The 26,094-nt window shown below is 36.2% G+C and overlaps 1 protein-coding gene across 2 annotated transcripts; it reads left to right on the top strand.

Moving 5' to 3' along the window:
- The first annotated feature begins 1,078 nt into the window (after positions 1–1,078).
- pik3cd (phosphatidylinositol-4,5-bisphosphate 3-kinase, catalytic subunit delta) lies at positions 1,079–24,487 on the top strand. Of its 2 annotated transcripts, XM_042750094.1 has the most exons (24): positions 1,079–1,555; positions 1,990–2,121; positions 3,438–3,612; positions 4,230–4,458; positions 5,069–5,295; positions 7,090–7,269; positions 9,791–9,946; positions 11,387–11,476; positions 12,561–12,779; positions 14,530–14,626; positions 14,838–14,968; positions 15,064–15,114; positions 15,345–15,512; positions 16,191–16,312; positions 16,647–16,790; positions 16,880–16,979; positions 17,561–17,739; positions 18,191–18,291; positions 18,437–18,515; positions 18,968–19,135; positions 20,660–20,783; positions 20,989–21,134; positions 21,522–21,654; positions 22,753–24,487. In XM_042750094.1, exons 3-24 carry the CDS (start codon positions 3,472–3,474, stop codon positions 22,885–22,887), a joined length of 3,120 nt encoding a protein of 1,039 aa, XP_042606028.1. In that variant the 5' UTR covers positions 1,079–1,555; positions 1,990–2,121; positions 3,438–3,471; the 3' UTR covers positions 22,888–24,487. The 2 variants fall into 2 exon arrangements, with proteins under 2 accessions (XP_042606028.1, XP_042606027.1); XM_042750093.1 differs by lacking the exon at positions 1,079–1,555 and having other exon boundaries at positions 1,790–2,121; positions 3,441–3,612.
- The last annotated feature ends 1,607 nt before the right edge of the window (positions 24,488–26,094 follow it).

The following is a 26,094-nucleotide window of genomic DNA, read 5'->3' as shown; positions in this document are numbered from 1 at the left end:
AATGCATTGTAAGTGCAATGTGAATATAAGACCATGTCTCAGATGCGGGGCTGTATATATGTCCATCCATAATTTCCCTTAAAGGCATCCGAGGCCTCTTTCTACAGCTTGATTTGATTATTTCAGGGGCTGTAATGACATTGCATGCGTTTGGTTTTCCCCATCACCACCAGTAACTTCCCTGCGGTGATCGGCTGTCTGGCAGCATAGTGCACTTGGGCTTGCAGTGACTGGTGGGCTGGGGTCGAAGGTGGGCGGATGTGGGCACAGGGGTCTTTGGCTTTATTTCCCTCTGAGTTTCTGTTCTGCATATACACTTCCTGTTTTCACAAGCTGCAAGCTTTCAATGGTGCAGTGCATTTTAAAAGCTTGTTATCATCACAGCACCACCATAGTCTTTCAGATGGCTGAAAAGAAGACCTGAATGTCTATGCAGATGATTAAACAGCATGTGGCTAATTACATGCAGTTCCAGGTCATGGGTTCAATGGTGGTTTCACAAATGGGCCAGAGATTTTGCTCTGTGTGGATGACAGGCTATGTATTTTTTATATATTAATGCATTGCAAAGCTTTATAATTTGTTCTCAGGAATAAAATAATAACCTTTTACTAGACGTCTCCTTGCTGAAAGCAGACAGCTTTATTTGACTGAATGACTGGTGCTTTTAAGTGACTTCCCCATGGACCCATAATCGTTATTCGCTGTCAGTGGCATCCAGAATTAGAGCTTCCTTACTCTCTCACAGGAAGACACGTCTGACCGGTTTTATTTAAAAATGAGGAAATAATAAGTTCAGTAATTCAGCGTGTTATGTACAGTATTTACGCATACAGGTATCACGTGATATCTGGTGTCGGATAATAGTAGCAAACATGCTCTGAACTACAGTTTCGTTGTGAACTAATTGATGTTTTTGAACAATTTAATCGAGTCCTCTCTGGAGCTTTACATTTTTATGTGTTACCGCCCACCTTCGAAGACTGACTATAACATGAGCCAATAGCATGTTGTACTTACTAATGAATACGCCCCCTAGAGTGAACCAGTCGTCTAAACAAGACTCGGCCTTGAACCAGAGCTCCTATGAGGATATTTTGAGCGACTGAACGAAAATTTTAATTTAAGTCAGTCTCACTCACAACAACTAGAGCAAGCGGCTGAAAAACTATTATCGTATAAAACGATCATACGCTATTCAAATTAATTGAAACGTGACCCGACTCAGCGTCTTTCGCGAATCGGTTGAGTGAACGATTCACTGACTCACTCATAACAAGCGTAAATTGGATCTTGTAGAACAGATTCAAAAGATTCGAGTCACTGGGATGAACTAAAAGCCACATATGTGGATTCTATTTAATTTATTTCTGCGAATTTATAGCTCATAATGCATAAACATGGTTGAGGAGAGTTAAGTAATCACAGAGACTGTTTTCAAACGAATGCAGCATGTCGCGCGCGTGGAAACAGACCTCAAAAGCAGAGGAAGCCAGACGTGATGTGCAGAGGAAGAGCTAGGGACCGGTAATATTGTTTCGAACCCTTCTGAAAGGTGCAAACATTTATTACGTGTGTATGAAAGTTAAAACTATTTAAAAAAAAATTATGGAATTGATAAATGGTGCCAGTTAATTTAAGGTCGTAAATCATCAAAACATCAAATATCTTTGATGTTATACTGTAACGTTTTCTCCTAACATATTCATTCCATTTCTCTCTGAATGAAAGATTTCATGACACGCAGACATTTTTATTGTCGGTATTATGGCATGCATGAATGACAACAAGGGAGAGAACGAAAGAGAGAGAGAAAGGAGGAGGAAGCAAGTGAGCGCGAGAAAGAGGAAGAGAGAAAGAGAGAGACACTACACAACTATGTCGATGATCCCTACGAGTTAGGAACGCGGTGCTGAAAGCGCAGTGCAGACGGCCACTTTAACATCTCCAATCACTAAAGGATTATTAACACTTCTGCTGTCATTTCAGACTGTTCACATACTGGCGTCTTAGTCGCTGACCGAAATTCACGCGCCAGGAAGATATCAATTTTCAGTGCCAGAGTAAAGGAGCATCGCTGATTCTGAAGATGGAGAAATGAACCACCGGTGAGGCTTGAAGGTAAGTTCGCGCTGTCACATTGTCATATTTTGTTTCATGTTTCCCAATCACGAGAATATGAAACGAGCAGAGGTTTATTCCTGGTGGCTTAGGCAAAAATGTGTTGACACCTGCCATTTTAAAAATGCATCATAAATAATGTGCTATTTTTAATCGCTACGACTTTATATACACCATATATTTTCGACAGACGCATAGTTTAAAATATAGTATAAAATTTGTAAAATTGCTATGTTGATGTGAGATGATGTGCGCCACGTTTCTCGGATATTGGCCCTCCGGCCGGCTTTGTAACCCTAGACAGTCCGACAATTCATCACAGAGCTGCAGTGTGTGCTTCAGACACATGCATAGCATATGATATAAGATATTGATCAATATGATATAATGCAAAATCTCATGTCCGGAACACCATACTTTCTGTTCATGATCAATTGCAATTGAAATCTGCTTTGAATTGATTTTTTTTGTAATTTTTTCATTGATAATGTAAAGTATAACTGTATTGTAGTGTGCATATAAACAAATTTATGCAATTCAGTGACCTGTCTGCCTATACAAGAGATTGATATTAGTTTGTTTTGACTGTATATATTTTATAGCCTAGTATGCACAGCTTTCATTTTTAGCAGGTCACTGGGTTGATACAAACCACTGTACAATGTTATATTGCATATAAATATTGTATAAAATAAAATATATATTGTGAGAAGAGAAGAAAAGAGAAGAAGTATGAATACGCTGCATAGGACATTCTAAATGTTAAAACTTTAACACATTAAAAAATAAATATATTCTATATTAAAAAATAGTAATTAAAATAATCATAATAATGAATCATTTTAGAGCTCAAGTGCAGCATAACTTGTATATTTCTACATTTTCTCTTTTAACAGTGTCTTAATTGTACTTCTTGAAGTTTAGTATTATGATAATATTTTGTAAAAAAAAAAAAAAAAGTCGTTGTGATGAAAGAAACAAGTATTCTGTAATTATTCAGTAAAATATTCTAAATTATTTACTCTTACTTATGCATTTGATTGCTACTAGCCATTATAAAGTGATATTAATCATAATATGAATGATATATTTTTAAAGAGCATGTGCTGCACATTTACAAGCAAAGTGTCTTAAAAATTATTTATTATGCAGCATATGTTTCATGCTCTCTCACTTCTCGCTAAATATTAATTGAGCGTCTTGAGGTCACTCCCTTCCACTGTAATTGGTTCATTGGGTTGTAACAGCTAGTAAGCACTTCATGCATGTTCAGTATTGTAGGACCTGATCTGTTATAAACATCTATCCGTGTTCAGCAGTGGGGTCAGCTGTAGATGAGCTTCCTGCACCATGCCGCCGGGGGTCTACGGCATGCAGGATGTGTGGGAGAGGGAGGATCGGCAACAGATCACCATGGAGTTCCTCCTCCCCACGGGGATCTACCTCAACTTTCCCGTTGCATGCAGTGACACCATTAGTACCATCAAGAAGGTGAGGAGACCCTCTGACCATCACATGCAAGCACCAAACATGCTAATTTGCAGACATGGGTAATTGACAAATAACATGGACTGTTTGGAATGAGAACTTGAAAGCAATGTAATTGTTTAAGATGTAAACAGTTTTTATACAGCTTTTTCCCACTTGTTACTTTCTATATACCCCTGACGTGTTTTGTTTCATGTACACTTCTTAGTACAAAATGCTTGATTCTCAAAAAAAAAAAGTACTTGAGACTAAACGGATGAGTTAGCACACAATAATACAATCAATATGCTTAGTAAAACCTCAGTCACACTACTGATGATGGACAAGTTAAAGACTTCCCTGCTTAGAAGACTATTTCTGTGCTGGTTTGGTGCTGGTAGACCACTATAGGCATGATGTTGGCCACCACTAAATGCATGGTTTTTCTAGTGAAGTTGGTTAACTAAGGAAATCTTACTGGTTGAGATATTCAGTAAGCCCTGTCTGTACCATATGCTGGGTAATATCATTCAAAACACAGCATATATTGGTATTAGATTCTCTGCAATAAAATTATAGGAATCAACTGCAGTCAAATCCACTGGCCACATTAAAGTCTTGATTTGTGGCATGTGCCTTAGATGGTGTGGAAGAATGCCAGGAACGAGCCTCTGTTCAGTGCCCTGAGTGACCCGGACGCCTACGTCTTCACCTGCATCAACATGACCGCAGAGCGGGAGGAGCTGGAAGACGAGCAGCGCCGCCTGTGTGATGTTCGGCTATTCCTGCCAATTCTCAGGCTGGTGGCCCGGGAAGGCGACCGAGTCGAGAAGCTCATCACCACCCAGATCAGTCTGCTTATAGGAAAAGGTTTGTGTCACACGGGGTCGTCAGCTGAGCTCAGAGATGTTTGGGCGGCTCACAATGGAAGCAGTTTAGCGTTTACTCACCACTGCAGCAGAATTATACGGTTTTGGCAGCTGTTCAGCACTAAAGAAGGATTTGTTTATTTAAACAAAAAAAAATTATGAACACGACGGCCTGATTCGGAAAGTCTGGTTTCTAAATGTCTCTTGGTTTTGATCATTTCCTCTTTTTGAGATAGTCTTTTATTACCTTGGGTAGTTATGTTAATGGTTTTTGAGAATGGTCACGCAGTCTGTTCATGTTGCCTTCTGCATAATTCGCCTAGCATCTAGATGAATTTGCACCAAAATACCTTAGATGTTGGCGAACTAACGATATGGGAGGTATTTTCTTCTCTCTTTTAAAAGTCAGTTTATTTTGCTGTCCTAAAAATGCATGATTATATAATTCAGTGGATTTTATTACTCGCTTTTAGTGTTGTTCTTCCCTGCTAATATATCTACAACATTATTAGAACAGAGTTTTATTATTGTGAGTGTTTTCGTAATGAATGTTGACAGTGCAGTTTTACTGTTTTGACTTTGTTCTAAATGGCCAAATACCTTCTCCACAGGTCATCATGAATTTGAATCCCAAAAGAACCATGAGGTGAACGAATTTCGAACAAAAATGCGGATATTTTGCGAAGAGCATGCTCAGGTGCGTCAGATGTTGCCTTGGGAACCATGGATGGAGTTCAACTTCCCGTGTGATTTGGAGCCGTGCTGTGTAGTGGCACAATCTGGGAAATCGCGCAGCGTCAAAAAGATTTTGGTCAATGTGAAGTTTGAGGGCAGTGAGGTAAGTGAGTTCATGTTAATATACCATTCTTTTATGCTTTCTGGGAATTCATTCCTTTGGTATAATGCTATGTATCTGCTTTCTGTTTGTGCTGATAATGTGAAATGAGCAGCATGTTATGTAGTCGTTGACTTTTTATTTCTCTCATGCAAAAGTCTAATTTTAGACTGACATATTTTCTGCCTTTGATATCACAAATCGTAACAGTCAGGAGACGTTTATACGGTGATGATGTCACTGCAGCATCTGCAGGCACACATGGCTCTCACTGACCCAGTTTTCCAGAGTGAAGCCTTTGATAGTATTTATATGTGTTTTGTTGCCTGTCAATCCCCCACCCACTCAACACCAATGTTATTTACCTATGATCTTTAACCTTGTAGTCAGTCTGAAGCGCGCAAAAAACCCTCCAGCAACACTTGTTTTTATAATGCATGACATGGATCAAAAGCCAGACTGTTTCGACACCGCATTTGCAGAGAAAAACAATCACATTATGAGTAATTAATCATACTATAGTGAGTGAACCCTGATCCTATGCGCATCAGTGATTATGAGGGAGTTTTCTGCTTTTTTACTATAACTAGAGCATGTTTTCTCAAACTTTCTTGAACCAAGTACCCCTTTCATAACAAACTGTTAACAGACCCCAGAGAAGTCGCTGTTACCATGGAAATGAGAATCACCGCAACCATGATCACCCACTCCCATAAAGCATAGTCTCCCCACACTCTCAATTAACTTGGCAGTCCTGCATTCTCGGTTTTTGAATATATTTAGATGCAAAATTTCTATATGTTTTATGATGCAGTACCATTCAGACGTTTGGGGTAGATATTTTTTAAAGCTTTTTGAGAGAAGTCTTTTAAAATAACCGTTTTCTATTCGTATATAGTCTGATATGTAATTTAGTCTGAATTTTCAGCATCATTACAGATGATGTGATGTTTACGCAAGTGTTTTTCAGCCCGATGCAGTTCTCATTTTCCCATCCTGTGCCGTGTTGTTTAAATATCAAATTCATTTGTGCTCATTTGTGCACCCATGGGCGTGCACACTGCACGTACACTTTGCTTATTACAAACACAGGGACACGCAGCAGCACACAAACATTTTTACAAATGAAAAACTACATTCCGCCATGTAAATAGCGAACCCGCCATGGCGCGAGCGAAACTGGCTTTTAAAGGGGATGAGACTCTGATTGTTTTTTTGCACATTACCCCAAAAAACACCCATTACTCATTAGGAGAATAGGGACAACCCGTTTAGACCATGCACCCGGGTGCGCCGACCATTTTCCCGTCGTTAAGCTAGCAAAAGTGGATTCTGACATGCCCTGAGTGCACATGCGCCATATGCTTTAGACCATTTAGACTTAGATCGTTAAAATAGGGCCCACAGTGTCACATGGTCCTTCAGAAATCATTCTAATATGCCGATTTGCTGCTCAAGAAACATTTTTTGTTATGTCATATTTTGCTGCTTAATATTTTTGTGGAAACTGTGATGCATTTTTTCAAGATTCTTTGCTCAATAAAAGTTTTAGTAAAAGCATTTATGCGAAATAGAAATCTACAATGTATAAGTCTTTATTGTTGTGTTATATTAATTGAATGAATCCCTACTGAAACACAAATCTACTGACCTTAACTGTATCTATATTATGTTTTTGTATTATAATTATGACTTATTCTGTAGTTTAGGCCTATATTGTAGGCTTACTCTTTTTCTAGTGAAAGAATATCAATGTTTTGGACCCCCTGGTTATGCATTTCACATTTTACTTTGTAGGAGACCTTCGTTCTCCAGCAAGATCCACAGGACCTGCCGATGCTTCTGAAACGGAATGCCTTGAGAAAGAAGTCCACTGTGTTCCGAGCAGCCAAGCAGGAGAAGCCAGAGGACTACACCCTTCAGGTTAACGGGAGATGGGAGTTCATTTATGGAGAATATCCACTTTGCCAGTTTAAAGTAAGTCTGAAAGTCACAACATAATCTCGACTTCACAGCTACAGCACCACACTTCCAGACTCCAGGACACATGTCTTTTTAAATCTTATCCTATTATTTTGCTACTTTTTTTATGCATATATATTACATTTTACTGCAATGTAAAGTTTGTCAGGCTCTTCAGAGGCCGTGATTTGAATTCATTGTAGGACTTCACGGCTCTGAAACAGTTGTTGATTTAGAAACTACTTGTACCTGCAAAGATGAGTCATACATCTCTACCAGCCTTCAAAACATCAACTACGTTGAGGATAATGTGATTTCAGTTGCATTGCGCTAACTAAATGAACAGGCCGCAGGATCTGATGATGATTAGTCCAGGAGTACTGGATCTGGTCCGGTCTTTATAGTGTACATTTTGGAAAACAGGAACTGATAAAACTGTACATCGGCTACCATTTCCATCCCTTGCTGTCTGTCTCTGATCTGATTCACTTTTTATTTAAGAGTTTTTAGGGCTTTTGTCATTTTTTTGATAGTGGAGAAATGTAGGGCTGTGCGATATCGCCAAAATTACATATCTCAATATTTTTTGGCTGACATGCAATATACGGTATATATAATAATTTTAAATTTTTTTTATTTCTGTATCATCCAACCCAATTTTGTCCATTAAAATAATGTTTAAATTTTTTTTATTTCTGTATCATCCAACCCAATTTTGTCCATTAAAATAATGTTTATATTAAAGGCAATGAAAACAAATATAGTGAAAGTAGGCTATGCTATCCATTATGTGTAAAGAAGGGGCTAAAGTCACATTACATTTTAACATTGTAACATTACAGTCTAAAAACAAAAATAAAGCTTTTTAAGGCAGAAGTTCAATTCACTAAACTAAAAATGAAAGTAAATAAACAAGAGCACAGATTAATTGCATTTTATTTTTGATTACCCCATTACAGCCATCTGCTATCATGAAATACACTTACTTGTAGGTTTAAAATTCTACATATGACACAATTATTGCGCTTCTATTCTATTGCGCTCCGTTTGTTTGGCGCACATGTGCTCGTTCACTGAGGTCTGTGAAGTTTAGAGGAGAATCGCATGCAAAAGCTCCTGACAGCAAAATGGAAGTATTTCCATGACTTTCTAACATTCACAGATGGAGAAAACCTGTGAAACTTGTGAAATGTACAGCACATCGCAAAAGCATTTAACAGTGCGAGTATCCTGTCTGTCAGCAGCACATGAGTCTGTCAGAGCATCTGACGGGGAGAGCCACTTTAAACTATGTTAACTATATCTTACCAGTTATTTTAAAGCCCTTAATATAAAGCTTGTCTAATGTTTAGTAAAAATTGGATTATGCACTTTCCCCACAGCAGCTCACTCTTTGTCTACTGCTATTATTCAGATGCGCTCGTACCAAACTACTGTCAAGTCAAGTAAAGTCACCTTTATTTATATAGCACTTTTAACAATACAGATTGTGTCAAAGGAACTTTACAGTATCAAATAGGAAAATAGTGCGTCAATGCAAAAGGACAATAGAAAACATTCAATTTTCAGTTAAAGGCATTTCATCATTGAATTCAGTGATGTCATCATCCTGCTCAGTTCAGTTTTAATAGTATCTGTGCAATCAAGTCAATGATATCGCTGGAAATCAAGTGTCCCCAACTAAGCAAGCCAGAAGTGACAGCGGCAAGGAACCAAAACTCCATCAGTGACAGAATGGCGAAAAAAAAACCTTGGGAGAAAACAGGCTCAGTCGGGGGGCCAGTTCTCCTCTGGCCAGATGAACCAGCAGGTTGATCAATTCTGCAGCAAGGTTAGATTGTGCAGAGGACGCATCTGGTTCTGTGGTCTTGTCCCAGTGGCCATCTAGGAGACAAGGTCTTCACTGGGGATCTGTCTGTGGGGCTCATCTAGTTGTGCTGGTCTCCTCTGAAATTCAGGGCTGTAGAGGTCACTCTAGGTGCTGGTCCACCATCTGATCTGGATATGTGCTGGATCTGGTGGCTGCGGTGACCTTAGAATAAGAAAGAAACAGAATAATATTAGCATAGATGCCATTCTATTTACGATGTAACAAGTACATTGTGTGTTATTGGAAGTGTTTCTAGTTCCTGTTGACCTAATTAATGCAGCCTAACAATGCTTTAACGGATTTGAATATTAGAAATGTGTTATGTGTAAGCCAGGTTAAAGAGATGGGTCTTTAATCTAGATTTAAACTGAGTGTGTCTGCCTCCCGAACAGTATTAGGTAGATTATTCCAGATTTTGGGTGCTAAATAGGAAAAGAATCTGCCGCCCATACTGCATATCGATATAGGCAGTATTGCCTCATACCATATGGCCTCTTAAAAATATATTGATATATCGTACAAACTCTATATACCGCCCAGCCCTAGAGAAATGACAAGAATAATGGGAAGAAAGACAGATATGAACTTGTGTCTCCCATATAAGCACCGTAACTCAATGTTTCTCGAACATATGAGCTAATTTTTTTCTTTTTTCCTCTCTTGCAGTATATTTTTACATGTTTGCATGGAGGCATTACCCCACACCTGACCATGGTGCATCATTCAGTCATCATCAAGTACCAGGAGGAACAGGGTGGCCTCAGTAACCAGATGTCCAGGACTCGTGCTCCGTCCAAACCGCCCCCACTGCCTCTGAAAAGGGTGAGAATGCACTTTTACACCGGAACACGATCTGTTATTAACAGGGGAACTACTTGTCATCTTTCTCTTGTAGCTTGTGTTGTAGACTTCAACCTCTGTGAACTCAATTTGCAATGCGACGTACTTGCAATCATTCACCAATGGTGACTTTTTGATCATCTGTGACCCCTTCATGGAAGTGCTTTGAATTAATGAGATAGAGCATAAAGTGTTTCTTCCTCGCTAGCTGTATATGCTTCCGGAAAAAAAATGTAAATAATTTATTGTAGCAACTCTTCAAGCTAGTTTTATTTAACTTGACAGTAGTTAAAACAATCTATATTTTCAAACACACTGTCTTGGCAATTTGTAACTATTTCACACTATGGTGGCTAATTTGTACGATATTATGTTTTTGTTAGTGCTGTCAAACGATTAATCGCGATTAACCACATCCAAAATAAAAGTCTTTGTTTACATATTATATGTGTGTGTACTGTGTGTATTTATTACGTATATATAAATACACATGCATGTATATATTTAAGCAAAATAAGTAATGTTAATATTTTAAATATATTTATAATATAAATTAAATGAATATAAATATATACATGTAAATATTTTTGAAATATATACTGCATGTGTGTGTATTTATATATACATAATAAATATACACAGTACACACACATATTATGCAAACAAAAACTTTTATTTTGGATGCGATTAATTGTTTGACAGCACTAGTGTTTTTTTTGTATAATCTACTTATGCCATACCAACAATTAGGTTTAGGGGTGAGCTTTCTTGCTTGTAAAGTTTTTGTACAAATCATGTCGTTTGAATTCAAACAAAATTTGAAAAAAAAAAATGTTTTTGTGAGACTGGTTTTACATTTTCCAACAAACAGGTAAATACTGAAAAAAATCTTCATTTCTAAATTAATTGAAAATGTTAAGTCACTAACTAGTGAATTTGTTCATTTGGAGAGTTTATTTAAATAGACTGGTTAGGTATTGATTCACTGAACTGACATCCCTGTGCCTTTTTTAATTGAATTAATAAGGGATGTGAATTTTTCAACACATTCATATAATTAAAGGTGTTTTCATTTTTTGTTGTTGTATTTAGTGTAAATGTATAAGCTATATTTATCTAATAAATTTAATGCAATTTCAAATCAGCTTCTCCAACAGTACTAAGTATGTACGTTTCTCCTGTGATTTTCTGATGTACGTGATATACCATTTGATGAAAGATGTTACTGAACCAGAACGAACTGCTTGGTTTACCTTCACAACATTAGATTCACACACGTGTTAGTTCCTCATTCTGTTGTTTGGTTTTGGTTTCTCTGTAACTGTCAAGCATGCTTGCACATTTGTTAGCTTGCAATGAAAATGGAAACACATGATGAAGAAAATATTTAAAATGTTAAATCACTTTTTTTTTTCTCAACAGCAAAACACATCTTCACTGTGGTCTATCCATGAGCCTTTCTATATATACCTTCTACAGGGCAGCCGAGTGAATGCAGATGAAGGCATGAAGGTAAAACTGCTTTTTTGTTTACTTGTTTGTTTGTTTATCTGCATTTGTATAATGTTAGTAGGATGTGAGTGCCATGTTGTTTAGCGTTTCAACTGTATGGCAGGTAGTGAGGGGTGAAATCATGAACACTGTGGTCATGTGACCCTGACCACATATTTCCCATAATTCATCAGAAGCGGTTAAGTGAAACATCAAAACAGGAAGTGGGGAGTGACTATCTGGCTTCACGGCTCTCTCTTGGGCCTAGATTCTTAGAAAAGGCCAGCACTGTTGCTTCTGTTCACCGCTTGCATCTCCTTTTTTGCTTGTCGGAGAAGTCAACAGTCATTGAATGGTTGTTTCTATTTTAAAACATTCATGAGAAACACATGTAGATTTTTTTTTTTTCTCATTTAGCCTGAGGAACAATTATTGCAGTGGTGGACGATGTTAAATATGTTTGCATGACAAAGCATTTTATCATGCAAAAACTTCCTCACAGCAAATTGTTTTAAAAAATAAATATATACAGTTTCTTTAATATGTTAATCGATTGTCATATTATATTGTGAACGATGTAACAAAGGCAATGCCTTTAAATAGTAAAACAATTATGAAAGAAATGATGTATAAAATGTGGCTTACAAAATTACCAAACCATCAAGCAACTGTATAAAATGAAAACATTTAAAACGTGTGTTCATGAAAAATGCACTTGTCGTGAGGACACATAGTTCAAACTTTCACTTTATTATTTTAAGAATATTAAAAATGTGAGTATATTGTAAGTTTAAGTTTGGAGGATAGAGTTCACAAACATTACATTTTTATAATTATAAATTAAGGTTTTGAATATGTTTTTTTTTTTTTTACAAAAGAAACCACTGCTAGAGAAAAACATGTATTTCTTGTGACAACTGTGCCATATCACAAGTTACTCAACATGTTTTTTTATGCCAGACACTCATTTACTTCCTCATACTTTACTCACTTCATTCATACATTCATACATTCTTTTATTTTCAGAAAACTGAAAGTAAGTTCCTTCTTCTTAAGGCAGATTTGGGACTAATTTTCAGCTCTGCAATCATTATCTTTCTCTCAGCTGGTGGTTCAGGCTGGCCTTTTCCATGGCAGTGAGCTCCTGTGCAAAGTGGTGACCAGTTATGAGGTCAGTGTTTGCTCTGAACCCGTATGGGACCAGAAACTAGTGTTTGACATCGGTGTGAGTGACCTGCCTCGAATGAGCCGCCTCTGCTTTGCCCTCTACGGCGTCATCGAGAAGACCAAAAAGCGTCCTACCAAGAAGAAAAACAAAAGAGCGGTATGTTTCAGTTAATTTCAACAGCTAACAAGTCACTTAGCAACCAACACACTGACTGAAGAGAGATGAGACACCGAACAGATGCTATACTTGGAGGGTTTGACATGCATGGCTGCTGAACACATTCAGAGTGAATGTTGTTTCCAAGTCAAAAGCACACAACACACTATTGGTTCTGATGATGCAATATTATTTAAACCCTCATAACAGGATGTTGAGGTCCATTGCCTGCTCAATGCGAGTAACCCAAGTTAAATGTTAGGAAAGAGCAGCTACTTTATGTCAAATCAGAACTCACCAGCACGCCTTTTCGTGGCCCCGTCTCTGTCATATAGCGTGCGGTGTCAGCTGAAGGCGCAGTGTTGAAATTCCCAGGTGTCAAAGTGTGTGTGTGTGTGTATGGTGGGCTGATGTTAGCAACACCAACGCATCCACTTCTGCTTTCAGTGTAACTTCTCTTTCAGCGAACTAGAGAAGAAGTCCACATGGGTGTGAGACATAAACAGAAAAAAAGGGTCTCCTACTGTTATTCTCTCATTGTACTAGTTCCGCTGGAAACCCATATTTGACCATCTTGAAATTTAAATGTATTGTTTATCTCTAGATTCTGATTAAATATTCACTTGTAGATACAGGTAAATAGAAATAAATAAAAAAAACAACTAAAATTATATTTGTAATTGTTATGTCAATTATTCTGTAGTATTTATTCTTTATGAAATGTATTTTTCATGAAATTGTATTTAAAATATTTATAATTAATTCTAAATTAAATGTAAATAGCTTTATAAAAATCATGTAATTTTAATTAATTATAAATTAAATCCTTTCAAATTATTTTTAAAATAGATTATAAAATAATTTCTGAAATTACTTTTAAGATTTTAAAATATATGTAAATATTTAAATAATATAATAATGTATTTAATGATATATATTTAATAAATATTATTAAAATATACTATATACTGTATGCTACTATGTAGCTTTAGGCAATACTGAATTCATATAAATTGAAATATCATTTTTTACCAATTGTTTATCTCTAGCCTTTTACATGTAAATGTAGTATTTGAAATTTATAATAATCTTTTATTTATAAAATTTATTTTTATAATTTACTATGAATTATACATTATTTTATAAAATTTTATTTACAATAATATTTTAGTTTATTAAAATACATTAAAATAATTTATAAATAATTACTTCTGAATCATATTTAAGATTTAAAAGCATGTATTTATATTTACTGTTACTATGTTGATTTAGGCAACATAGAATTGATATGTGGAATTGAACTGGGTTAAATTTTAAACCATTTTTAGTTAAATATTGTTAAAATGGGCAGCTATTTGAAGCCAGCATTAATTTTTTAAAGTATTACTTTTACCCTTTATTTTATTTGTTTTGAATCTTTTAACAAACAACACAATTTTCACAAACAGCGCTTCTAAAAATGCTATTGATTGCAGTAATGTCTGTCTGCACAAATAGAAGCACTTAACTTGACAATTGAACTACATTTTCAATGGTACACAGGAAGTATTAGATCTGTTTTATGGGTATGTTGGAAATCACTGCTGTTGTGGCTGGAATATTTGGTTAGTCAGTTGAATTGTCACCTCCCACAACAGAGGCATTAGTGTACAGCGCTGTTTAGATGACAGTTATCACCTCTCCCACGTTAAATGTCTATTGTGTAATGCCAATATGGTAATAAACCTCCAAATGATCCCTCCTTCCACAGGACTGCCCGTTGGCCTGGGTTAACACAATGGTGTTTGACTACAAGGACCAGCTAAAAACTGGAGAATTTTCCCTTTCCACATGGCCATCAGTCCCAGGTACTTTAAAATGAACAGTAGCTTATGCTATTTACAGCTGCTTCTTTTGGCATGAACCTTTGGTTGAGTTATTTTAGGAATTCTGCAAATCACAGGAGTGATTTTATAGTAAGTCTTGTAAGTCTTATTTTGAATAGTTATTTTTGGTTATTTCATATCAGGATTAGGGACCTCAATTAAGGTTTTAACAGCTCAATTGTTTTATTTTTAGATGATAAAGGGGATTTGTTGAATCCTATGGACACTGTGGAAAAAAATCCAAACATTGACAGCACGGCTGGTCTCCTGATTCGATTTCCCAACATCAGACCACACCCCCTGTATTATCCTCCAATTGAAAAGGTGCATTTTTGTGGTTCTCCTTAATGCTTGCACGCTTCTCGTAATGTCTGTACGTTTAATGGAAATGCTCAGTCATTGCCTTCTGTTGTTTTCAGCTAAATGAGCTGGGTATGAATGGTGAAAAAGTCGTTGCTACAAAAGAAGAGGTAAGAAATCAAATGTATTGGTCTGTTTGACCAGAAACATGCATATATGTCAGTCATGAAATGGAAATGGTTGCTACATTAGGACCTGTATTTCTACAGCACTGTTAAGAGTTGTGGTTTGCTGAAGCATTGAACGTTTTCCAATGATTGATTCATATCACTAGAGCCCAAAGCATTAAAACGACTTTACTAAACTTTCATCTCTAACAAATGTGATTGTCTTCTTTCAGCACATGAAACTCAGAGAGATTGTGGACAATAAAAACTACACAGAGTTCTTTGAGGATGAGAAGGAGCTTCTGTGGAAGTTACGTGAAGAGGTGAGGCAGCGATACCCAGAGAGCCTCCCCAAACTCCTCCTCATCACTAAGTGGAACAAACACGAGGATGTGGCTCAGGTATGTTGAACCACTAGTTCCTCGGGATATCGTTATTTTTTGACATTGAAAAATGCTAAAACAAAATTGTACCTACTCTGGTGTTCCTACGTCAAAAATGACCAGCCTTTTAAAAACTGCTTGTAATTATGCTATATAATCCCCAAATCCTGGATTAAATTGTTTTTGTCAATGGCAATTTTGGTAACATTCACTCAAAGCTGAGGTCCAATGTGATCATTTCGGACAAATGAAGATCTTCTCTTGGTCAAATTGACCGGAACCTGAAACAAGGGTTAATTATTCAAGGAATACCATATAAAAGGCACACTTGGAGTCTACATCTGATGTACTACTTTTTATATGAATTGATTTTTTGCAGGTAAATGGTTAGTGCAGAATCAAGCAAGTGTCAAAAAAGCAAAACCAAATAAATAATTGATTTTCATGTCATTTGTTTTGTTTATTGTTAAAAAAGTATTATTTTGAAAATAAAAAAGCAAAAGTACTTCTAAATGAAATGAAATATTAAAAGAATAACTGACAACATTGTTTCAGTTTCCTTCTTCAGGATTGTTTTTGCTCATTATACCACATCTCTCACACATCTTTACCACTACTCCAGTGCTTTTCTTTCAAACTTTATGGCTTGTGAGGCTGTTGTACACTCCCTCTCAGTGTATTTTTTTCCTTTCTCAGATGGTTGGTTTGTTACGGAAATGGCCAGAATTGCCTGCTATACATGCTCTGGAACTTCTGGACTACAGTTTCCCTGACCCTCATGTCCGCTCCTTCACCATCCGCTGCCTCAGGAACCTGCGGTGGGTGGCACTGCCTCTATAATCAACACCTGCTCTTGAGAGCTTTAAAAAAAAAAAAAAAAGTAGCAGGGATGTCTGCAAAGGCTCTGTCATGCATATGTGTCAAAATCAGAGGAAAAAAAAAATGTAACATTTATAGAGACATTCAAATAAGTTCTTCCAGGTATTTTATTAATAATTTCTATAATTAATATTTAATTTGCATGTCAAGAGAGCCTTGTCTGAATTGAATATTTAGGAGGGATTTATATTCAAATTCATCTTTATTCAAGTTAAAAAACAGCTCATATGTAATTTCTAATCTAATGCGTTTTTTTTTTCTTTTTCTTAACAGTGATGATGAGCTTTTTCAGTACCTCTTGCAACTGGTGCAGGTTCTAAAGTATGAATCCTACCTGGATTGCGACTTGACCTGTTTCTTGCTTAAGAGAGCGCTGGCCAACAAGAAAATAGGTCACTTCTTGTTTTGGCACCTCAGGTATAAAGCCATCTTCTTATAGTGCTCTACAGCAATGCGTCCCCATTCCTCTTAATGTAATTTAGGCTTTGTTTTTGTTTTCTCTAAAGGTCAGAAATGCATGTGCCCTCAGTCAGCTTGAGATTCGGACTTATTCTGGAGGCGTACTGTCGTGGGAGCATCTTTCACATCAAGAGCTTGATGAAGCAGGTTTGTTGCATTTATTCCTTATGTGAAAAGCAAATACATTTTTCTAGCACCTATTTATTTAATTTTTTTGCATATGTGCTGTGATGCATCTTTATTAACCTAATGTAAAACTACTTGTTTTTTTCCTTTTTGACACTTGTGGCCCAAATTTAGCACTTGACTTGTTTTCTCGGTTACTCTTTCTGGTAATTGTCACATTGCGTTGTGTGTTTTCTTGTAAGAAACACCAGTTTGCCGGTTTGTTCAGGCACATTAATGTACGTGTATAAATATAGCCAGTAAGCACAAGGGTGCTGGAATACGTTTTTTCTTTGCAGCAGCAGTTCCAAAGTGGCTGTGCTCAGAACTCATCTTCTTTTGAATGTTTAATAATAGCCAGACCACTGGAAGGAAGGGGAACTGCGTTACGCTGCTCAAGTTTGCAGCTGTTTTTACATGCCTTCTCAAATATTGATTATCACACCATGCTAAATGCATACTGCTTTAATTCAGTCCAGTTTTGTCTCTAAATTGAATGTGTGTGCATATGGATTTGTATGTACTTACATACAGTATATACTTGTTATCTCCGTCTCCTATAGAATGAGGCTCTGAATAAAATGAAGGCTCTCAATGACTTTGTGAAATCAGGCAGTCAGAAGGCAACCAGGATACAGACTACAGAGGACATGAAAGTGTGCATCAAACAGGACACTTACATGGAAGCGCTTTCGGACGTTGTTTCCCCTCTCAACCCAAGCATCGTGCTTTGTGAACTATGGTACCATTCACATGCATGTTAATAAAGTAGATTTATAATGCAGTCTCTTAAATTCAGTTAATATGTAATATAAAATAACATATCTTGAGAGATTTTAGAGGTTGTTGTATCAGCTCTTGTTAACAAATGATATTTCTTTGGGTAAAATCCTACAGATGGTGTGTTATTAAGCAATGTGGATTTTGCGATAACTGGAATGATTGTGCAAAACACTTTTTAAATAACCTCTCATTTTGCATTTTTTAAGGTTTCATGGGTGGTTTTAGGTTTTTAAGCTGTAACTGAATCTACGGCATGATGCAATCATTTTAACTCAGTAATCCCGCTAAATGATCTGGTGCACTGCATATAAGTCAAGTAAAAGCAGTTACCAGAAAGCAAAAAACAAAGCCTGTTTTGCAACCAATTGTGTACGTGTGTCGTTACTTGATGCTAATCTTTTTTGTTTCAGTACAGACAAGTGTAAGTTCATGGACTCCAAAATGAAACCTCTGTGGCTGATGTATAAGAACAAATATGATCATGTGGGCATTATCTTCAAAAATGGAGACGGTATGGACACAAAGTCGTGCTACCACTTTTTGTTGTTGCTTGCATTGAAGCTCCGCCCCCACCCTTTCCCCCTCATTTTTTAATTTTATAAATTAGTGATTTCCTAAAAAAAGACTTTGACCATTATATCTTTTTTTTTTTTTAGATCTGCGGCAGGATATGCTAACCCTTCAGATGATTCAGCTAATGGATGTTTTGTGGAAAACAGAAGGTCTTGACCTCAGGTTTGTATAGTTATCTTTGTTCCGCGAAGATGATCAATTAGCAAAAAATGTGCAGTGCAGTGAATAAGCACACACACACACACACACACACACACACACACACTATATATATATGTGTGTGTATGTATGTGACACAGTGTGTGGTATATATATATATATATGTATGTATATATGTATATATATGTATGTATATATATATATATGTGTGTGTGTCTATATAGATTGAATGTAGATAAGATTGTATGTGTGTGTGTATATATATATATATATATATATATATATATATATATATATATATATATATATATGTATGTATATGTACGTAAAATTATATTTAAAATAAATAAATATATTTATTATATTTATATACATCTTTTATTTTTGAGAGAGAGAGAGATCCTGTGAAAAAATAAATAAATAATTTCTGTTAATGTTTATTTGTTGGGTCCCAGAATGCTGCCCTACGGATGCCTGTCAACCGGGAACAAAACAGGTCTCATCGAGGTGGTGAAAAACTCAGACACTATTGCCAACATCCAGAGAAACAACAGCAACAGTGCAGCCACCGCTGCCTTCAACAAGGACGCTCTTCTCAACTGGCTCAAATCTAAAAACCCAGGGTGAGCAGCACACTCTCTAACCTTACACTGTGCCACAGTCCGTGTGGTGTGATCGCTGCAAGCCAGTGTAGTGTAGCCAACCAATTTGGCATCATTTGATGATTTTGCATGAGCCATGCATGCTGTTTTCTACTCTCAAACGTCACTCTCAGGGTTAAACTTCTCTTGTCTAATTTGACCTTTTGGTTTATTTGAAACTATAGTGTAACATCAAATGCACTTTGGTTGCAGAAGTTGCAGCAGTGGAGTAAATTTACCCCACATTATGCTGCGTTTACAATTTCATTTGTTCTTGGCAGGTGTTTTCTACCAAAGTGGCTTGATGTGCATATTGTTTTTTGTGATAACAGCTAAGTATACAAGCTGAGCACTAAGAAGAAACCACAACGTGTGTTGCATTGTGTAAACCAGTCTTCTTTTGCAAGTTGTCGATCCTGTCAGAGTGGGAAAAAAATGACCTTTTCAGAAATGCACTGGTTTAGAGTAGTCTGAGTATTGGGGTCTTTTTGGGGTCACGCTAACCTTCAGCATCAGCACTTATTCACATTGTACTTGCGGAGATGACTGATCTTTTTTTCACTTCTGTGTGAAGCATTTTGGCAACTAACAAAACTACTTTTGGTTAAGCGTATGTGGCTAACCAGCTACTCACTATGATGCTTGCATGATTTTCTTCAAGTATCCTGTTTATACATGACCTCTTGAACTCTTGAAACTAGAGTGCAATAAACTGAAGATACTGATGGCTTGTCTGAAACAGATATATGCCCCCTGTGGACATATCCAGTTCTGTTCGCTGGTTGTCCACTTACTGTAACTGTTATGCTATATTGTAAGGAATAACCGAGTATGGGACACCTGTAATAGGTCCTGCCACTGCTTGCTGACTGGATGATGTTGTTTGATGTTTTAATTTTGCATTATGTTGCATGGGGGGATACATAAAGAAGTGTATTATTTGCTAAGCAGGTACTGTGTCTGTGTCTAAACTACATCTGTATAATTTTGCCCAGCTTGCCAGTATGCATATATTTTTTTCTGTCATGTTCCATTATTCTTTTATTTTAATTAACTGCATTGTTTTCTTGCACTTTTTTGACAAACAGTGCAGTAATAGTGTTAAACACAGCATAATACACAGGAAGACTATTTTTACCCTCATTTTACTTTGTTAATTTTAGACTCTGTGTCCAGCTATTGAATGCTTTTGAACAGTCAAATTTGACAAGATCAAATTGAAAGTCTATCTAGTATGGCTTCTTTTGGAATCTGAGCTAATGTGGAAAGAGTCTTGAACAGGAAGACACATTACACATTCACCCAGCAATATTAATGTTGAATGTCTCGGGTGAGTCACAGAGTGACTGAAAATAATCAGACAGAAACAAAGCAGAAGATGTTTAACTAAATTTTATCTTTATATGCACATATACAGTAAATGTGTGTGTTTAATGAGTTAGCAAACAGGAAAACAGGGATGGCAATGGGTTATGAATTAAAATATGATTTTTTTTTTTTTCCCAGGGATAAACTGGATCAAGCCATTGAGGAATTCACCCTCTCCTGCGCAGGCTACTGTGTAGCCACATATGTTCTGGGAATAGGGGACCGTCACAGTGACAATATAATGATCAGGGAAACGGGTCAGGTGAGAGTGAACTCAGTGCCCTAACAGTGCTGTGTAATCATAAATTGTTTCACAAGATGGCACTAGCTATTCATATGAGTGCTATCAATATGAGAATAGGACTTATCCTATTTCACATACTTGTGCCATTTTGTCATAGTCTTTTAGGTTTGAATTTTGTAAGTAATTTAAGTAATGCTTGAGATTTTCTCTGTATTGTTTGCAGTTATTCCATATAGACTTCGGGCACTTTTTGGGGAACTTTAAGAGCAAATTTGGGATCAACAGAGAACGTGTGCCGTTCATTCTGACATACGACTTTGTCCATGTAATCCAGGAGGGCCGGACCAACAACAGCGAGAAATTTGAGCGGTTAGTACATATGTTTTTTAACTTAAATGCCACAAAGCTACTTTAGCTAGTTCTGACTTTCATTTAGTGTTTTGTTTTTAAACTATAACCATTCAAAACTAGTTTTTTTTAGAAGTATACTTGCATTTTTATCAGCTGCATTTCTCAAAAGTTAAACACCTGTGTAAAACTGTCACACAAAAAAGTATTACGAAGGCTTCTGTGCTTTCCAATAGAAAGCATTTTTTACATTCCTCTGTAATGTATGGAAACTGCTGACTGCTTATAACCTTGACAGACTACATTTATGTTTAACCTGCTAATAAATGGAAGGTTTTGTGAGGAAAGAGGATATGTGAAATTCATAACTGAATAAGGAAAGAGTTCATGTGTTCTTATCTTTGCCAGGTTTCGTGAGTGCTGTGAACAAGCCTACAAAATCCTTTGCCGGAATGGGACTCTTTTTGTGAATCTTTTTGCCTTGATGAAAGCTGCAGGACTCCCTGAGCTCAGTTCTTCCAAAGACATCCAGTATCTCAAGGTAAGAATTGCCCATGAGATGGGTGATATTTGCAGTTTCTCTAGTGCTTTACAAGCATGAAATATCAAATCCAAATAGATGACATCTAAAGACACTGATATGCATGAGATAAACAAAAAGATAAATATAATATTTCAAATATACCTAAAACAATTAAAATATATTACATAAAAAAAAAATAAATGACAAAAAAAATATAGAAAAGAACAAAAAAAATATAGACAAAACAATGACAATTTTTTTTTTAACCTGAATTGTCCCTTTAAAAGGAAGATTCACCCAAAAATTTTCTTCATCTTAACAGATTATCTATTAAATTTATCCCATCAATTGAACTTCAACCTACACAATGAGAGTAAATACACCACATAAAAAAATGTAGTACAGACAGCTGATAAAAACATGACAGTCTTAATGTCCTGTGAATTGAAAAGCTGCGTGTTTGTAAGAAACAAATTCATTGAGATGTTTTTAACTTCTGGCTAAAATCCTCTAAAATAGTTCTCTATCCATAATATTGTCTTTTCTGAATCAGAAGAGAAATATGCATGGATCAAACACTATTTACAAGTACCATGTAAACAGTCCTTAACAAATATATTGGTGGATTTTGATGTGAGAGGACAACAGTGGATGGAATTTTTCACTGGAGTAAGTGTTATCATGGACATGTATTTTGGCCAGCAGCAAAAGTTTAAAGTTAAACCCCCTAATGATGGATTTGTTTCTTACAGACATGCAGTTTTTAGATTTGCAAGATGCTAACTGATGGACTGGAGTGGTGTGAATTACTTGTGGATTATTGTGATGTTTTTATCAGCTGTTTGGACTCTCATTCTGACGGCACCCATTCACTGCAGATTATCCATTATTGAGCAAGTGATGTAATGCTAAATTTATCTAAATTGGTCACGATGTTGAAACAAACTTATCTACATCTTGGGTGACAAAATTGTTAAAAAACAAAAAAAAATTCAAACCTGCCTTGATGAGTCTCATTCGTTAGAGGAATAATGAATGTCATAACTAGGAAAAAACATAATAAGTTCAGACATTACACCAAAACAACATCATGATGGATTGTTCTTTTTCTCACAGGACTCTTTGGCACTGGGGAAATCTGAGGAGGAAGCACTGAAGAACTTTAAAGTGAAATTTAATGAAGCTCTAAGAGAGAGCTGGAAGACCAAGGTGAACTGGATGATGCACACTTTTGCCAAAGATAACAGATAAATGGCACTCAATCACAGAAGACCAACTGAAACCTCTTGATGCTGAGTTTTGATTTAAACCAATGCAGCTTTGAACACAATATATGTTGCACTGCTGAATGGCATTTATGGCATTATACTTCCTTGCAAAGGCAAAATGCAAACAGTTTGTTAAAACGGAGTTATGAGCAAAATCATAGGTCAAATACGACTAGATTCTGTGTTTAAAATCCGGAAATTCGGTCCAAAAAGTTTCTGCGTTTTGCCTTTGCAGGGCAGTATAAAGGAGAATGTTTACATCTGTGACATAATAGTAAATAATTCTATACGTTTGTTTTAGTAAGACCTACTGCTTGAAAGGAGAGTCATTTCAGATACATGTTGTATTTGCAACACACTGCACTGGGAATCGAAGCTACTAATTTAACAAAAACTATTGGCGTGCCACTAATTTAACTAGCATCTCTGGTTTGTTTCTGTCACACTTGTGTACCTGCACAGAGAAAAGCTCAGAGCAAGTGAGATTAATGTATTTATAATTTTTAACTGTACAGCATAAGTGACTTTTGTTCTGGAGAAGAAAGCACTTAGTGTGTTTTCATACGGTTTACATTTTTGTTTCAGGATTTTTGTTTCTCTGTTTACATGAAATGTGTTTGGTTGTACATATTCTTTAGTGTATCATACGTACATTTACCTTCCTTAAAACAGTATTTTTTAATTTGAATGATTTGTGTTATAGGAAAATTGTTCATCACGAAAGCCTTTGAATAGTGGTGTACATGAGAAGACATCTTGTATGTCAGTGTAGAAATGAGCCTTAAATATTTTGTATTTGTGGGGTATTCTCTGTGCCTTCGGGATAAGACACAAGCCATCTTGAAGTCGTGTCCAAAGAGTTTGCTTTTTGTTCAGTGAAATGTGTGCAAAGGATGTACAATATGCCATGTACTACTGTACTATAAATCAGGGCAAAAGTGGAATATGATTGCTCTGTAGAACAATGCGCTGTTAATTGTGCCTATTTTGAATATAGAGTCAGTCAAGCTTGTGTTTTCTCTTCCGGTTAACCTTAATTCATTCCAGAATGTATCACCACAGTGTTCTCCGTTTGAATCCACTGCTACCTGATTCATGAAGATGCTTTTTCTCAACAGATGCGTACATGTTGTTTATTTTGAATCTTTAAATGTCCCCTAGAATGTGAATTTTTAAAAGATATTTAAAGCTAAATCCATCTAATCTTAATATATGAAAGTCCTACTAACAACCACTGAATAGAATTTTAATAACGTAAGGAAAATTAGCGCACAGAGGAATAACTTTGACAGAATGAATGGATTTTAGCATTGGTGTAGGCATCAGTGACTATCTATTGGACTACTAACCGAGTACCTCTCATGCTGTGGTCTTGTCCAAGCCTTCATTTTGTTTTTGATTGTGTACCATGATCTTTAGTCACTTCACAGTATCAAAACGCCAGGATCTTGAATTTCTCGGTTTACTAATGTATTGTTTCAGTTTTTAAATGACTGCTTTGTTATGAAGTTTTCAGAGGTGTTTTGAGTTATGGAAGTTTGTTATTCATTCTCATTTTTGCCATAAATTATTGATTATGAAAATGATTTGTGGGTTATTTATTAGGTTTTGTTAAATAAGTGTTTTTTGATAGCTACACAAAGGCACTGGGAAAGGAGCCAGACCTTTAGCTGTCTATGTAGCTGGCATCTGAAGGAGGAACATAATAAATTGGTGCATTTTTTTTTCTGACATTAAAAGAATAGTTCACCCCCAGGCCAGCTTTTAATGTAGATTGTTTATTCATCTGAACGGATTTGGAGAAATTTAATATTATATCACTTGCTCACCAATGGATCCTCTGCAGTGAATGGGTGCCGTCAGAATGGGAGTCCAAACAGATGATAAATAAGCACAATAATCCACATGACTCAAGTACATCAGTTAACATCTTGTGAAGTGAAAAGCTGCTTGTTTGTAAGAAACGAATCCAAAGTTTTTAACTGTGCTTCCTCTATAATATTGCATTCTCTGGTGGAAAAAGTAGTTTGTAATATCTGAATCAAGAGAGAGATATGCACAGATCAAGCACCGTTTATAAGAAAAAATAGTTCAAAACATATATGATAGTGGATTTTAATGTGAGAGAACAGCAGGCGATGGACTTTTTTCACTTGAGGGAGCATTATTATGGATTACAGACTCATATTTTGGCCAAAAGTTATGGTTTAAATTAAAATTGCCTTATTAATGGAATTGTTTTGTTTAAAAAACAGTTTTTTTTTTCTTCATCACAAGAGATTCATTGACATACAGGAGTTCTGTGGATTACTTGTGTATTATTGTGATGTTTTTATCAGTTGTTTGGACTTTTATTTTGACGGCACCCATTCACTGCAGAGGATCGACTGGTGAGCAAGTGATGTAATGCTAAATTTCTCCAAATCTGTTTTGATGAGGAAACAAACTCATATACATCTCGGATGGCCTGAGGTTGGGTACATTTTTTAGCAAATTTTCATTTTTGGATGAACCGTTCCTTTAAGGTGGCTGTCACAATCTGGATGATTTACCCAAACTGACCCTACTTCATTTCCAGAATTCGGACTAGTCTGGGACAGGAAGATAAATACGCATTTGAATGTTATTATTGTGTGTGTTGGAGAAATATACACAGTGAAAATAAGACGGAGATAAAAGGGGAAGTGGAAGCTGCATGGGACTTGAATATTTATTGTGTAATAAATGATAAAGGAGGCTTTCCCAGTACAGTAAATGAGACTGCTGGGAAACTCTCAGTAATATATGCTCTGAGACTAGGGCACTGTGATAACAGTAAGAACAATGAATTCCATTTTAGTTCAGTTGAAGGATTTTCTGTAATATGACAATCAGTATTTAATCCTGAGAAACAGGAATCCCACTCGTGCACCTTAATGGCTTATTGTAAAAGCTTATTATATTTTAACAAAGCTCTTTAATACAGTTTCTATATTCTCTGGAATTGAAATGGGTTCATAATACCTGTCATGATCACACTGTCTAAACAACTGCAAACTACAAATTATTGAATAGCTTGTTAAACCATCAAGCAGGTGATAAGTAAGGTTGTGTAAGGTTTATGTCAATCATAGGAATATATGATGAAACTGTAAAAACCCATTAAATGTCTCTTTGCTACAGTATTTATAGAGAGAAAAAGATTGATTAA

This window comes from Cyprinus carpio, chromosome B23 (genome assembly GCF_018340385.1).
Source record: "Cyprinus carpio isolate SPL01 chromosome B23, ASM1834038v1, whole genome shotgun sequence".
NCBI lineage: Eukaryota > Metazoa > Chordata > Actinopteri > Cypriniformes > Cyprinidae > Cyprinus > Cyprinus carpio.
The sequence above is the reverse complement of the archived record's forward strand: the minus strand, read 5'-3'. Positions and strand labels throughout refer to the sequence as shown.